At 40.1% G+C, this 16,969-nt stretch overlaps 1 protein-coding gene across 5 annotated transcripts in view; it reads right to left on the bottom strand.

Annotated features, from left to right (window-relative positions):
- The window catches only part of LOC126473542 (pericentriolar material 1 protein-like), a 390,146-nt gene that overhangs the window by 306,026 nt on the left and 67,151 nt on the right, over nucleotides 1-16,969 (bottom strand). For all 5 annotated transcript variants that reach the window (XM_050100664.1, XM_050100665.1, XM_050100666.1 and 2 more), the window contains one exon: nucleotides 7,746-7,882. In XM_050100664.1, the coding sequence (XP_049956621.1) occupies nucleotides 7,746-7,882 (137 nt within the window). The remainder of the gene's footprint in view (nucleotides 1-7,745; nucleotides 7,883-16,969) is intronic.

The following is a 16,969-nucleotide window of genomic DNA, read 5'->3' on the forward strand; positions in this document are numbered from 1 at the left end:
TGTGCAACAGCGCAGGTGCACAGCCTTGGCTGACAGTGCACTGGTGAATGGATAACAGAGCACAACACAATCGTAATTTGAACAAAGCGAATTTCAGTTTCCGTTGATGGCTTCTCTGACAGGATTGTTCAGTTACTATTTGCTGAAATTTGCAACCTGTGTAATATCCACAATAATTTAGCAGTTGCCTTTGCTGTATCACCAACTGTTAACAATGGAGATAAAACCGAATTAATTTTCCTTTGTTTTTCTACAAGGTCTGTTCAAAAAATTCTGGAACAATCGTAATTTCGCGCCAATGGCATGTTGGAGTGAAATGCGGTCCACATCCCAGCACACACGTGTGTTTAATGTGTAACTGCTAGAAGTTTCATTTTTGTATGTCTGTTAAGTTATTGTTCAGTTCTGTATTGAGTAGAACTCTGAGTCACACAGTTTGCAAACTTCAAGATGGCAGAATTAGAGAACTGACGTCTGCATTAAATTTAGTGTGAAACTCAAGAAAACCTTTATACAGACACACCAAATAATGCAGGAAGCCTATGGTGATGAGTACTTAAGCCATACTCAGTGTTATGAATGGTTCACGTGGTTTAAGAATGGCTGGACGGAAGTTAAAGATGACTCTCGTTCAGGACACCCTTTGATGTCTACCGACAATGCTCATGTCAGGAATGTCAACGAAACTGTATGTACCAAACGAAGAATGACTGACCGAGAGATTGCAGAAGAATGTAACATTATAGTCTGATCATGTCACGAAATCCTGACACAGCATCTTGGAATAAATCGTGTTGCTGCCAGCTCGTCCCACATCTCATTAGTCGAGACCAGAAAGACCTTCGTCTCACAATCTGTTACAAGCTTTTGGACCACACAGATGAGAATGAGATATTTCTTAAGAGAATCATAAGTGATGACGACACATGGGTCTACAGTTATGATGTTGAGACCACGGATCAACCTTCACGATGGGACAGGAAAGGTTCTCCAAGACCAAAAAAAGCTCATCAAGTCAGGTCAAATGACAAAGACACACTGATAGTTTTCTTTGACTTTGAAGGATTAGTTCACCATGAGTTCATGCCACAGGGACAAACTGTTAATGAAGTGGGACATGTTGCAACGCCTGTAAGAAAATATGAGAAGGAATTGGCCTGAAGTGTGACGAAAGAATTCATGGCTCCTGCATTACGATAAAGCACCCGCACATTCATCCCTGTTGGTGCATGACTATTATACAAAAAACGAGATCACTATGCTGCCTCATCATCCGTACTCTCCAGACCTGGCCCTGTGGACTTCTTTTTATTTCCAAAATTGAAAATCCTGTGGAATGGATGAAGAATTGCAACAAAAGACGACATAAAATAAAATTTGTAAGTGGTGCATCGTGCAATCTAGCAAGAGGTATACCAGGACTGCTTCCGGAAGTCAAAATGGCATTGGGAGTGGTGTATCAATTGTAGAGGAGAGTATTTTGAAAGAGACCATGCACAATAAGTAAAAAATAACCACAGAAAAAATTTTTGGACAAAGTTCCAGAATTTTCTGAACATACCTCATTTTTGCTCAAAGCATCTGTCTTTGTGCAGGTTCCAGAGTTTCACAGGAATGTGGTGTCCAAGTAATGTTTTCAACCTCACAAAGATGAGTATGAAGAATATGGTATGCAACCAAAATCACATACACTCCTGGAAATGGAAAAAAGAACACATTGACACCAGTGTGTCAGACCCACCATACTTGCTCCGGACACTGCGAGAGGGCTGTACAAGCAATGATCACACGCACGGCACAGCGGACACACCAGGAACCGCGGTGTTGGCCGTCGAATGGTGCTAGCTGCGCAGCATTTGTGCACCGCCGCCGTCAGTGTCAGCCAGTTTGCCGTGGCATACGGAGCTCCATCGCAGTCTTTAACACTGGTAGCATGCCGCGACAGCGTGGACGTGAACCGTATGTGCAGTTGACGGACTTTGAGCGAGGGCGTATAGTGGGCATGCGGAAGGCCGGGTGGACGTACCGCCGAATTGCTCAACACGTGGGGCGTGAGGTCTCCACAGTACATCGATGTTGTCGCCAGTGGTCGGCGGAAGGTGCACGTGCCCGTCGACCTGGGACCGGACCGCAGCGACGCACGGATGCACGCCAAGACCGTAGGATCCTACGCAGTGCCGTAGGGGACCGCACCGCCACTTCCCAGCAAATTAGGGACACTGTTGCTCCTGGAGTATCGGCGAGGACCATTCGCAACCGTCTCCATGAAGCTGGGCTATGGTCCCGCACACCGTTAGGCCGTCTTCCGCTCACGCCCCAACATCGTGCAGCCCGCCTCCAGTGGTGTCGCGACAGGCGTGAATGGAGGGACGAATGGAGACGTGTCGTCTTCAGCGATGAGAGTCGCTTCTGCTTTGGTGCCAATGATGGTCGTATGCGTGTTTGGCGCCGTGCAGGTGAGCGCCACAATCAGGACTGCATACGACCGAGGCACACAGGGCCAACACCCGGCATCATGGTGTGGGGAGCGATCTCCTACACTGGCCATACACCACTGGTGATCGTCAAGGGGACACTGAATAGTGCACGGTACATCCAAACCGTCATCGAACCCATCGTTCTACCATTCCTAGACCGGCAAGGGAACTTGCTGTCCCAACAGGACAATGCACGTCCGCATGTATCCTGTGCCACCCAACGTGCTCTAGAAGGTGTAAGTCAACTACCCTGGCCAGCAAGATCTCCGGATCTGTCCCCCATTGAGCATGTTTGGGACTGGATGAAGCGTCGTCTCACGCAGTCTGCACGTCCAGCACGAACGCTGGTCCAACTGAGGCGCCAGGTGGAAATGGCATGGCAAGCCGTTCCACAGGACTACATCCAGCATCTCTACGATCGTCTCCATGGGAGAATACCAGCCTGCATTGCTGCGAAAGGTGGATATACACTGTACTAGTGCTGACATTGTGCATGCTCTGTTGCCTGTGTCTATGTGCCTGTGGTTCTGTCAGTGTGATCATGTGATGTATCTGACCCCAGGAATGTGTCAATAAAGTTTCCCCTTCCTGGGACAATGAATTCACGGTGTCCTTATTTGAATTTCCAGGAGTGTATTTCTCCTGAAGACCTACAAATGTGTTATTTATTAGTTAATTTCTTGGACATTCATTTGAATGATGTCGACATTTCATTAGAAATTGTGGAAACATTAGAAGAATCAGGAAATTGATGATTCTATGAATTGTAGTACCTATGACAATTGTCGTCTTAATTAAAATCAGGAACAAAGATACAGTACCTTCCTAGCCCAAAGAAAACACATACAGTGATGGCTTTGAATGGCAAAGAAAAGGAAGGAAAATGCTTAAGTTAAGCAATGTGCAAAGCCTGTTTCGTGTTGTAAAATCTGCCCAACAGTACCAAGCAAGATCTATGAGTCTGGACACTCTGACTTGCACATGAGGTGAACATTACTGATGTCCACACTTCTTTGATCTGGTTAAACGGATTCAGGACATTACAGCGAATAGGAAGTAGCAAAATTACAAGGTTTACTTCAACCAAATGTGTAGAGGACTTATCACTGATCAGAAATACGAGTACTATAGAGAAATTTGCAGCTGATATGAAGACAAAGCTTCTCATTATCTCCTAAAATTCTGTGTATAAAGCCAATCACTCAGGTATTTGCACTGATAAGTATCAGTGAATTACTGTTTCCACAGCTTTATATCTATTTTCAGGAACCTCATAGCAAACTAGAACCAAAATTTAAAAAAAAGACTATTTAGTTGCAAAAATCTTGTAATAAATGTTGCAAAATCTGGAAAAATCGGAGAGAAGAATTTTCAATATTACATCTGACTCACTGCTTTTGCTGGCCTCTTGGTCTGGACATAATGACACCTCTGACTGTAGGATGCTGATGAAAAGGCTGTTAATATAATTCAGATTCCACATGGAACTACTAGTGTGATTCAGCCTCTTGATAAAGAAATTTTTGTGTGAGCCTAAAGCATTTTTTAGTAAATTGTCAGATAATGTAATTACTGATATCTCTTTGTCATTTTTGGTTTATTAGTGGCGCAGTAATGTTAAACTTCAGTCATTTCTGCACTGTCAGTTTGCATCACCATGTTTTATAAATTTTATCAGGTATGCCTGATATGCAGCACAATATCCAGAACAATGGCCACAGCCATTTACTACTCCATCCTCATTCTGTCTAAATAAAACTAACAATTACTGTGGAGTGCTTGACTGCATTAATTTTTATTTTATCAGGTATGTCTGGTGTAATGAAAATGTTTATTTTGTCATCCAATAGACTTTTGCATTTTGTGGTAACTACATTAAATAAACAAGGAACTGTTTCATTGTTAGTAAACTGTGCCATTATTCAAAAATTATCATAAGGGCTACGCTGCAGAAATTGTTATAAAATATTTCGTGCACCAAAGTATAGTTCTGACTGATGGAAGTTGTCTGTAATGTATCATCATACACTGCCTAGATTTGCTTTCCTCTGCTAGTCACTTGTGTAATAATTACATCTGCAACAGCTTAGCTGTCAATATGAACTGCCAGTTATTCGAACTATTAATGATTTGAAACATTTTTGGTATGGTTTACATGCTTAAAATTCATGTGTGTTCACTTTCGACTTTCTGCTATGTGGCACTATATTCTCCTGTCTACTCATTCATTGACTCGCACACTGGGCAGCAAGGGCATTACAAACCATTTTTTATAAGTGGTTCTTCATGCAGCAAAAATGAGTAGCTTCTAACATTTTTCTTTTCCTTAGCAGTCAAAATGTTGACAGCATATTTCTTTTGGCATATTTTCCTGGGTGAAAAATTTCAGGGCAGGTTTTGACATGCCGCACTGGATAATTCCCTTGTAACAGTGATACAACAAACACACACACACACACACACACACACACAGGGGCACAGTATTTTGTGAACATCAAGGTCCACTGTGTGTATTTGAAAGTAGCTATCAGACTGTACCATCCTGAGATGACAGTGACCTGGTGTGTGTGTGTGTGTGTACAAACTTAGTCCAATGGCTTAATTTACATTTGAGTGAACTTTAAATGTGCCTGCTTGGTATTCAATGCTTCCTCTATGTGGTGAGTAGCACTCTATCCTATTTCATTAAATCAGAGACAGAGACAGAGAGAGAGACTGACTTTGTGACTAAAGGTAAACAAATTAAATTTTACACAGAAGAGTATATTTTTAAGTGACTGAATGATTTGTGATATCTATCCAGAGTTTTATAAAAATGAGTTATTGTCTCAATTAAATGATTAATGGAAAATCTCATATAAGATGTGAAACAAACACTAACAAAGAGATAGAGGGGCTGGCCAGTACTTACCTCAGCTCAGTACAGCCGATAGATACACATAAAACAGAACTGAAAATTTACATTCCTAGCTTTCGGAACTTTGTTCCTTCATCAGGGAGGAGAGAGGGGAAAAAAGGGAAGAAGGGAAAGTGGATTCAGTTACTCACAACCCAGGTTATGAAGCAACAGGGAAAGGTAAACAGGGAGGGTAGCAAGGATGGAGGCATGGTTGTCAGAGGGAAGCCAAAGATATTCTACTGTAAGTACTGTGCCAGCTTCAAACCAAAGAGGATGCATACAGAAGTAAAGAGGTATATAGTATAAAGATAAACACAACTATGTAGGATGAAAAGATGCGTGAATGGCTAAAGAGGAAAGGGAAAGAGGAGAAGACTGAAGAGTGAATGGGAGTGAGGTTGTTTAACGTAGGTTCAGTCCAGGGGGATGGCGGGATGAAAGGATGTGTTGGAGTACAAGTTCCCATCTCCGCAGTTCAGAGGGACTGGTGCTGGGCGGGAGAAGCCAAATGGCACATACGGTGTAGCAGGTTCCTAGGTCCCTAGAATTATGCTGGAGGGCATGCTCCGCTACTGGGTATTGGGCATCTCCTAGGCGGACAGTTCGTCTGTGTCCGTTCATGCGCTCAGCCAGTTTAGTTGTTGTCATGCCGATGTAAAAGGCTGTGCAGTGCAGGCATGTCAGTTGATAAATGACGTGTGTAGTTTCACACGTAGCCCTGCCTTGAATTGTGTATGTTTTACCAGTAGCGGGGCTGGAGTAGGTGGTTGTGGGGGGATGCATGGGGCAGGTTTTGCAGCGGGGTCGGTTACAGGGGTAGGAACCGCTGGGTAGAGAAGGTAGTCTGGGAATATTGTAGGGTTTAACAAGGATGTTACAGAGGTTAGGGGGGCGACGAAAGGCAACTCTGGGTGGTGTGGGGAGAATTTTGTCAAGGGATGATCTCATTTCAGGGGTTGACTTGAGAAAGTCATATCCCTGGCGGAGTAATTTGTTGATGTTTTCGAGGCCAGGATAATATTGGGTGACAAGGGGGATGCTTCTGTGTGGTCTGGGGGTAGGAACATTGTTGTTGGACGGGGAGGAATGTACTGCTCGGGAAATCTGTTTGTGGACAAGGTCTGAAGGATAGTTGCGGGAGAGGAAAGCACTGGTCAGGTTATTGGTGTAATTGTTGAGGGATTCGTCACTGGAGCAGATACATTTGCCACGAATACCTAGGCAGTAGGGAAGGGAGCGTTTGATGTGGAAAGGATGGCAGCTATCAAAGTGAAGGTACTGTTGTTTGTTTGTGGGTTTGATATGGACAGAGGTGTGAATGTGAGCTTCAACAAGATGAAGGTCAACATCCAGGATGGTGGCTTGGGTTTTGGAGAAGGACCAGGTGAAATTCAGATTCGAAAAGGAGTTGAGGTTATGGAGGAAATTAAGGAGTGTTTCTTCACCATGAGTCCAGACCACAAAGATGTCATCTATAAACCTATACCAGGCCAGGGGAAGCAGCTGTTGGGTCTTCAGGAAAGCCTCCTCCATGCGGCCCATGAAGAGGTTGGCATAGGAGGGAGCCATCCTGGTTCCCATGGCCGTTCCCCTGATTTGTTTGTAGGTCTGGCCTTCAAAAGTGAAGTAATTATGGGTGAGGATGAAGTTGGTAAGTGTGATAAGGAACGAGGTTTTTGGAAGATCTTCGGGTGGGCGTTGGGAGAGGTAGTGCTCAAGGGCAGAGAGACCATGGGTATGTGGGATGTTTGTGTAAAGGGATGTAGCATCTATGGTGACAAGAAAGGTTTCAGGTGGGAGAGGAGTGGGAATGGATTTGAGGCGTTCTAGGAAGTGGTTTGTGTCTTTGATGTAGGATGGGAGTCTGCGGGTGATAGGTTGTAGGTGCTGGTCTACCAGAGCTGAGATACGTTCGGTTACATTGCTTCCCTCTGACAACCATGCCTCCATCCTTGCTACCCTCCCTGTTTACCTTTCCCTGTTGCTTCATAACCTGGGTTGTGAGTAACTGAATCCACTTTCCCTTCTTCCCTTTTTTTCCCCTCTCTCCTCCCTGATGAAGGAACAAAGTTCCGAAAGCTAGGAATGTAAATTTTCAGTTCTGTTTTATGTGTATCTATCGGCTGTACTGAGCTGAGGTAAGTACTGGCCAGCCTCTCTATCTCTTTGTTAGTGTTTATTGTCTCAATTGTCAAACATGGTAATGCTTCTAAGTTTTCTTCAAAAGTCTTCTAAATTAGCAATGAAATGTAAAATGAAGCTTACATGTGTCATTTTTAACATGGACTGTTCTAAACTGTAACTAGCAGCAGGCAGTAATTATAAACAAAGAGCAAACATAATTAGTATTTATTTTAACTGAAACTTACATTGCTTTATTGTGGATGTCACGTGCTCTCTCCCGTTCACCTTCACTGCTGATGTTATCAGGTTTGTTACGAACACAAAGATTTACTGCAAGTTCATTCTCCTGCTCTGCTTCATTCTGCTCAGGATTGTCTCTGTCCTAAAAAGTGCAAATGCAGTAAGTACCATTTGTATATTATTATAGTTCTATTTCAAACATCAAGTGCTTACTTCATAGCAAGATTACCATCAAAACACAGATCCAGGACACAATGAATTTTATCAGCAAGTTATTCAGAACCTACTTTCCTGCTTCAATTACAGTCTCTTGCATTATCTGAGTCTCTGAAATTGTCACCTAGAACTCAATGGAATTTCTTGCAGTTGTTACTACTTTTGAGCAGTCCCTCTATGTAGTGATAGTGGTAATATGGTTGTGTATATGGGCTAGATCCTTCACCAGATGTTCCTGGAATGTATCTTCAATGATTAATTTCCTCTAAACTGGAGTCTTTCCTTATCCCACTGATTGTTTTACACTGTCCCAGACTGTTCTGAATTTAAGACTGTGTGTTGTTTTTGCTGTTTTCTTCAGTGTGCAGACCAGTTTAATGCAGTTATCCATGTTAGTTTCTTCATAACTATTGCACCCTACATCCACCTGAATCTGCTTTAGTGTATTCAGTCTTGGCCTGTCTCTACAATTTTCACTCCCCACACTTCCCTCCATTGGCAAATTTACAATTTTTTAATGTTTCAGGATATGTTTCTCAATTAGTCCCTTATTTTAGTCAAGATGTACCATAATTTTTTTCCCATACTCTGATTCAGTACTTCCATTACCTGAACTCCCAGTCTGTCTTCAGTCTGTCTTGTTACTGGGTGTAAAGCACCTCAATTGAAATGTTCTCCCATTATACAACTTATCTTTATTATGTTCATAATATTATTGTTTTGTGGGTCCAAGCAGAAAAATGCAGTATGACTATGAAGTCTTTTGTTATGGATACCTTGGGAAAAAGATTCTTGTTCAACTTGTCATGTCAGGTTTGGGTAAAATTCCAAGCGTTTGCTGACTCCCTCCATCATCATTGTCATCAGGGGCTACTTGAAAGCAGTGAAACTTGGATTTTTTCCTGGACATGGCTATGATTTTGGGCTTTGAGCTGAGTATCTTGTATTTGCTAGTATTGTACAAATAAACTGTGTTATACTGGTATTTACAACACAAATAAATTCCACCAGTAAACAGAAAGAGTACCTATCTGAAACTAACATATTTCACCCCCCTCCCCTCCCACACACACACACACACACACACACACACACACACACAAAGAAAATATTATGGCTCATATTAACAGTTACTGCACTAAGGTGATGGCTTGTTTGTGGGTTAAGAGAAGTCACAGTGATTTACTTGTTCAAATCATGAAATGTCCCAAGAGGTAATGTTACACAGCTATTCAAATTATCAAGTTCATCAAGCACTGTAGGATTTTCAATAAAACTGATAGCAACAAGAGAAGCAAGATTATTTGCTCTGAAACATATGCTTATAAGAAACTGAATTAGAGATACCTGTTACGCTGGAAAGGGAACGCTCTTATCATCACAGCAAACAAAATAGTTTGGAGTGTCACATTACTGATCTCCTGTGACAAGTGTATTGGCAGTTGACACAAGAATGGGCAAGACAAGCAATATCAGCACATCAGTTTGTGGCCACACTGTGGGAGAAATTCCATCTACAACATCATGCAGGCACAGAGCTATTTACTTGTCATTGTGTCAAGCATTTACTGCAAGTTTATAACACTTGGAAGACAAACCACAGTGTAAAAAACCTTTACCAATTAAATGATGGACAACAACAATGTTTGAGCAGATGTACTATCCAGAACCATCTTCTCACTATGGAGTACAGAAGTCACTGTCTCACATGTGTGCCTCTGTTCATTGTGTCACCTGGCATAGAGATCACCATGAGCACAAGGACAATACTAAGTACTGAAAAAAGGCTGCATGGCTATATGAGTTGTAGTACACAATGGTAGGCGTCAATGACAGGATACAAATATGTCAAAATACACAATTTGGCAATGCATCCCACTTGGCAATGCGGCATTGGTCTGTCGAGCGGTGTAGGTAAGTTTCTCATGCGTGCATGTTTATGTAGAATGAATTAGGGCTCTTGATACATCCACCATTTTCTCTCTCTGTTGAACAAACCTACTATCTGATCATACATGATCAAGCATACCCATTCATTCACCCACATCACCCAGATAATACAACATTTGTTTCTGTGATACCTGTAGCAGACATTATAAACAACATGAATTTGGTTAAATAAAGTGCTGCAGCTTGGTTTGATACATATGATTTACTATTTAAATGACAAAAAGCCATGACTACATTGTTCAGGCTATCAACACTTAACAACAAAATTACATGGAATTCTTACGATATATCTACTGAGGACTTTGGTGGCCTCTGCAACTTGAGGATATGAAAGTACAGCATATTTTGCATTTTTTAAAATTTGTGTTAAGGTAAGGATTAGTACTAAGGGAAAACCACAAAAACATAATTGATTTTCTTATAAATCAGATGAATGCAATCAAAGTGAAGGCAAGAACACACCGTAGGCCTTTGTTAGATAAATCTGAGATCTTAATAGTAATTAACATATTCTTACTATGTCAATGATGTATTTGCTTAACTACTGAACATATCTGTAATAAATCAATGACACAAGTACAATACCAGAACCTGTACATCTCTAGTCTTACCAAAAAACAGATTGGCAGAAACTAAAAACAGCCATGTTTATATAGTAATCAAAGTGTGTAACAAAATCTCAAATTCACCCAATGTATGCCTGTCAAATTGTTTAAGGAAAAACTTCATAGTTTCTTATTCATTGGAATAATTCCTTCATAAGTCTAATACAAGTATAACTTTGTAATAATACATTTATGGAAAATATTATATTGAGAAACATTGATATTAATGAAGTCTACTGCTTGTCTTTCTGCCAAATGACTAACAAATAATTAAAATCTAAATCTGACATGAGAACAGAGATGAGAGAGAAATCCAAAATAAATTTTCTATACAAGAAGATACACGGAGAAGAAAAAATGTTAGTTTGAGACAACAGCAACAACAACCAACAGCGAATAACAAAATAAATAACCTGAACACGTTAAACAATGTAGGCAAAAACAGACTGCTATTTACAGTGAAGAAGACATGTCAAGTTGCAGATAGGCAGAATTACAAGACACTCACACATAGCTTCCAACCACAGCCTTCGTCAGTCAAAGACGCACAAGCACACATGACCACCCACTCCAGCATCTCAGGCCAGAATGCTGACAATGTTGCATTCCCCCAACATGCTGGAGTTGGCAATTGTGTGCCTGAGGCATGCGTGCTTGCTTGCATGCACACACACATGTGTGTGTGTGTGTGTGTGTGTGTGTGTGTGTGTGTGTTTTACTGACAAAGCCTGTGGCTAAAAGCTATTGTGAGTGTTTTTTAATTGTGCCTGTCTGCAACTTGGTCTGCCTTTTTATGGTATGTGGGGTCTGTCTTTCACTACATTGTTGATGTTACTACCTGGAGTTCACATTGCTTGAACATGTTAAAGTGAGAGAAATTTAAAGGGAATGAAGCATGACAGAGAAGCCTTATAAAATGAGAAATGAGGGACAATTGAGATATATATCTTTAATTGAAATGTATCCAGTGTGGGCAGGAAGAAGCAAGTGACTATTGTAAATATGAAACAACTTTAATAAAAATTAATATATTTGTTTAAAAGGAATTGTGATTCTTTCTGTGCAATTGTACAAGTTGATCTTCGGGGTTAAATGTCTGTCGCTGAATGAGAAATGCTGAGGTGGCCTCTTTACATGAGGTGTAGCATTCAGTGATACTGGAACAGAAATGGTGGTGGCCCGTGCATGAGCCTCTTTTTACTTTGCTTCCATGGACATCAGAAGCTGCCACACAAAGCTAATGAATGTAGTAGGATCTGTGATGGACATTGCTAGAAGTGGTTATCCTAGAATGTCAATGTCTGAGGAAAATGACCAATTTGTGCAGGAAGTGTTCATCCGGGACAAAAAAAAAAAAAAGAAAAAAAAATCACCACGCTGTTGTGACCATCACATGGAGTATGATGAAATCATGGTATGCTCGTTCAGATACTTCTCCCAGTAGTTATTGTCAAACATAATCTGGAGTGATGAAGCTGTGTTTCATATGGCAGAATATAATCAGTCACAATTCCCATTACTAGGCACAAGATTCTCCACACGCCACCAATGAGAAAATGCAACATCGGTCTAAGGTAATGAATAGTGCCGTGCAGTATGACATCAACACAACTTAGCAATCCATTCCTTCTTGGAAACACAATGAAACTCAGACCAGTAGCTAGCCACACCATAAAACAGATTTTGCCAAATGTGTCCATGTATGAAAATATTACTGACCTCATCTTTATACAACATGGTGCACCACTGCATTTTGCAATCAACATACACGAACGGCTCGACAATCATTGTGTGAGATGTTGGTTGGGCTCTGTGGTCCTCAAGAGTGCCCAATGCAAAGACCTGGCCACACACTGTGCACATTTACTTGGGATGGGTGAAGAAGGGAGTTTATCAGACCAAATTATGTATGTTAGATGATTTGATGATTTGGAAGCTGACATCTAGCATGTTCTCACCTATGTACCACAAGAGTTCCATTTGAAGTCAGTTGAGAATGCACCCAAGCAACTAGAAAAATGACATCCATGCAGAATTTCCATTGAAAAAAAACTGCTACTATACCAGTCATAAAACACTTTGTTTCAATAAAACAGACCAATTATTTTACAAAATATTAGCTATTTCCTATAGGCACTAACTTCACACTGATTCTGTAATTCCAAGATTATAAAATGTATGCTCTAACAGAGCTCATTTAAGTAAAATGTATTAGTTTGTGGATGACACTCGGTTTTAATTGTAAAGTAGAAACCACTGTTCAAAAGAATAGCAATATCCAACTTTGTCTTTTGATTTATTTTACAGGTAAATTTTATTTTTTTCTGACATTGTAAACTAGCTGACAAACACAGCATTGCCTAGGTATTCATTTTGCCAACTTCATATTTTTTTAAAAAAAACTGTGTTTGTTGTGTAATATCAAAGAAATTTCATTTCCATGTATGTGTGAAAACACCTCTAAAATTATGAAACAGTCATACAAAGAAATATATCAACCTACAAATGTATAATAAGGTATCCAAATTGAGAAACATAAGAGGGCTATCAGAAAGCAACTGGCATTTTGGTCTCTCACAGCATTGGGCAGGGCTACACTCACCATCTTGGTGCCATAACATTCCTACACTCAGTATGCATCCAGTGGTGGTAGCATGTGATTTGTGTCTCTATTACTTTGCTTTCTGCGACATGTTAAAATGTTTGTTGCAACAGAAAATCTAGTCACTTGTGATGTGCAGTCTATGATTACGTTTTTGTTGGCAAAAACTGCAAACCAATTGAAACTTATTACAACCATTGTAATGTGTACAGAAAAGGAATAATGAGTGAAGCCGAGTGTGGCAACAGTGCACTGATTTTAAAAACAGCTGTACCAGGACCGCAGTGGTAGGTCTAGCCTTGTGACTGATGAACTGCTGATGAAAATCAATGACAACATTTGTGTAATTGTTCATTTCATGATTACAGAACTTTTGGAACATTTTCCCCAAATTTCACAGAGTTTGGTGCATGAAAGTGTGGCAGAGAAGCTTGGTCGAAACAAATTTTTGGCTATGTGGTTTCCAAAAATCCTAATGGAAAACCACAAAAAACAGACCGGTTGCAGCACTGACCTTCATCAAAGATTACGAGAAAAATGGTATTGTGAAACAAAGAGGCAGTTAATGAAATGAAGATACGCAAATTCTCTCAAGGAATCGAGGAAATGTTTGCAAATGCTGTCAGCAAGAAACATCATGGCAACTGTGTTTCTGGACTCTGAGAGAGTGATTCTCATCGATTTCCTTGAACATGGCACAATAATTAACTCAGAAAGATATTGTCAAACACCGACAATGTTAAGGTGGGTAATAAAGAACAAACATTGGCGAAAATTTAGTGTAATTTTTTTTTTTCACAACAATGCACATCAATACATGGCCAATTGCCCCAAGAGCTCCTACAGGGTTTTGGGTGGGAGTTGTCTGTTCATCCACCATACAGCCCAGATTTGGCGCCGACAGACTATCATCTCTTCCCAGTAATGAAGACATGGCTCGTTACACAACAACTTGACACTGACGCCAAACTGTATGCTGGTATAAACCAGTAGTTGCAATTGTAGGTGGCAGATTTCTCCAGAGACAGTATTGACAAACTTGTGCAATGATATGATAAGTGTGTCTCAATTAGAATGGCAATTATGTAGCGAAACAGCTTATGAGTTTGTCTTTAATATACATATAATAAAATTTGGTTTTTCCATATTGTTAACTTTTTATTTAAAAACATCTGTTACTTTCTAGAGAGCCCTTGTAGTATGCAAAATACAAACTCTCTGTACTGTTTGTTTAACTCAGAACTTGATTATACATAATATTTTCCATTACATATCCAGGAGCTACAATGAATAACTTCTCGGGTGAGTCCATTCTTGAGCAAGTAACATAACACTGTCCATGAGGAAAACATGGAGATGTCAAATCCAATCTCCATTATTTAATAGTTTGCCCCAGTGATTTGTTAATTTTTATGGCAAATGAAAGTCTCTCTGGAAATTGCAGTCTCTTGAGGTGAAAGTGATGGAGCTGTTTCGCGTGTCTAGAATGCGATTTTGTTAGTGTCCCTGTGGCAAAGCCTATTTACAACTCAACAGATGGCTCCTGTTTCTGCCTACAGTGGTTTTTGCTTCACAGCTGAAAGATGTCAAAGCTGTTGCCAGGTGTCAGGAGCTTCTTTAAGTTGACCATCTGTATGAGTGTCATAGAAGTAAAGAATAAACGTATTAAAACTTCATGCACGATGCGGCATTTTTTCACAGGTCTCAGTGTTTATGACAAAATGTCTCTTGAATTATGCATCTTACAATGATATATTTCTGTAGGTACATTCAGCGGCATATGTGGATACTGTCTGCAAAATATGTTGCAAATAGAGTAAGTAGCAAAGACGTAATAAATTCAAGTGTCATAAATGGTGCAGCAGTTTTTCATGCATCTCAGTGTTGATGACGTCATATCTCCTGGTCTGTGTGTTACACAATGATATAATTTTGTAAGTACACTCAGCATTATTTGAGGAGACTTCTGCAAACTATGTTGCAAATAGAGTTAATATCGAAGAAATAATAAATTTAAATGTCATGCACATGTGGCAATTTTTCATGCATATCATAATATTTAATACGGACAATTAAATAATATTTAACACACCAATATCAAGAGTAATTAAATCATTTATGGAAGGTGAGTGCAATAACAATGGTAACAAATTCAAACAGTTCAGTTGAGGTAATCATTTATGAGTCACAACAATTTTTTTTTCAGGAAAAATGATATTTACAAATAGACTATTCCCTTAGAAATAATAGGACAAAGTCTTAATTTACAGATGTGCAAATCTTCAGAGGGCTTATCACTGGCTCATATAGCTAAATATTGACTTTAGCCTCTGACTTCTGGAAGGGCACACTGTATGAACCATACAAATTGCATTTGTTAAAAGAAAGAAGCATAAATAAGAACACTGAATCTAAGAATATCTATTACAAACAATTTGGAGACAGAATGACTCAATGTTCACCACTACAGAGAAAAAGTGACACCGGAAATCCTAAATAAAAAGAATTAAAAGAGACCAGTGGAAAAATGTTCCTATTGGAGCACAAAAAGGGTGCATATGCTCCTGTTTAGACACTGACTTAAAAGTAGGGTACTAGCTGCCTCATCCTACCTTATGCAGCACTTTTAAAAATCTTCCCAAAAATGTTGGCATGCAAACATATTCATGCTCTTTTTGACACGCGACTCAACTCTCACCCCCACAAGCTCTCCTAATTGTAACTTGGCCACACCAACTAGTCCATTGCTGTAAGTTGCTCATACCTACCCTCTTCCACTTGCCAATTCTCACTCACTCATTTGGCCCAATTCATTGTCACTATCCCTTTGTGCCTCTCTAACTGTCGATGTCTCCTGTCTCACAGCCACAGTCTCCTTCATTCTGGAACCACATGCTACTGTCTCCTCTCGCTGTCACTGTCACTGTCTTCCTCCTGCTACCTCTTACTATTACTATTTAATTCATTCCTTGCCACTGCTACTATCTCTTCTCACTGTCACTATCTCTCTCTTCCTTGTTGTCACTGTCACAGACTCTGTCTCTCATTATAACTGGCTGTCACCAATTTCCACTTGCTCCTGATCTTTATTCCTCTTGCACCTGCATTGTTCCCATCACTCTTTTCCTAGCACTGTTCTGTAACTTTCAACTATGTTCCACTGCCACTGAATCCCTCTTTTTCTCTCACACTGCCATGGTTTCATTTGCTATTTCTATATCACACCAACAGTCTATTATGTTCCAGTATTAATTACTTTTCCATCTCTTCCCCAGTGATACTGTCTCCTCCTCTCTCAGAGTAAAGAGGGATGAATATGTTCACAAGTCAACATTTTTAAAGGTGCTGAGGAAGGTGGAGTGAGGCAGCTGGTACTCTACTTTTCAGTCAGTCATTTAAATAGGAGCACATTTGCCTTTTTTGTGCTCCAATAGGAGCACTTGGCTGCTCGTTTTCTTCTTTTCACTAATGTGAAATGAACTTAATGGACTAGTAAAATTTTGATAGTTTACTTATGTGAAATTGAAATAACACAAAACTAATTTTACGCCTCAGATTGGATTTTATGTGCACAAATATTTTGTATTTGCTTCAATACTACAGCATGTGGTTCCAGAATCCTTTTGATGACACACACACAGTACTGTGTATTTCTCTGGGCTGCATCACTTTATAAACTAGGTTTTTGCCTCACACTGGATTTCACGTTCATATTTCACATGCACAGGTAGGGTAACTTTGAATCGTTGCATGTCAAAAATGGATAATGACATCAATAAAATTTTCAAGGATGTTCAAGATTGTGATCTTAGGAATATATTGTAAAAATTTCACCCACTTGTTTTGCATAGCCATC

This window comes from Schistocerca serialis, chromosome 4 (genome assembly GCF_023864345.2).
Source record: "Schistocerca serialis cubense isolate TAMUIC-IGC-003099 chromosome 4, iqSchSeri2.2, whole genome shotgun sequence".
Lineage (NCBI taxonomy): Eukaryota > Metazoa > Arthropoda > Insecta > Orthoptera > Acrididae > Schistocerca > Schistocerca serialis.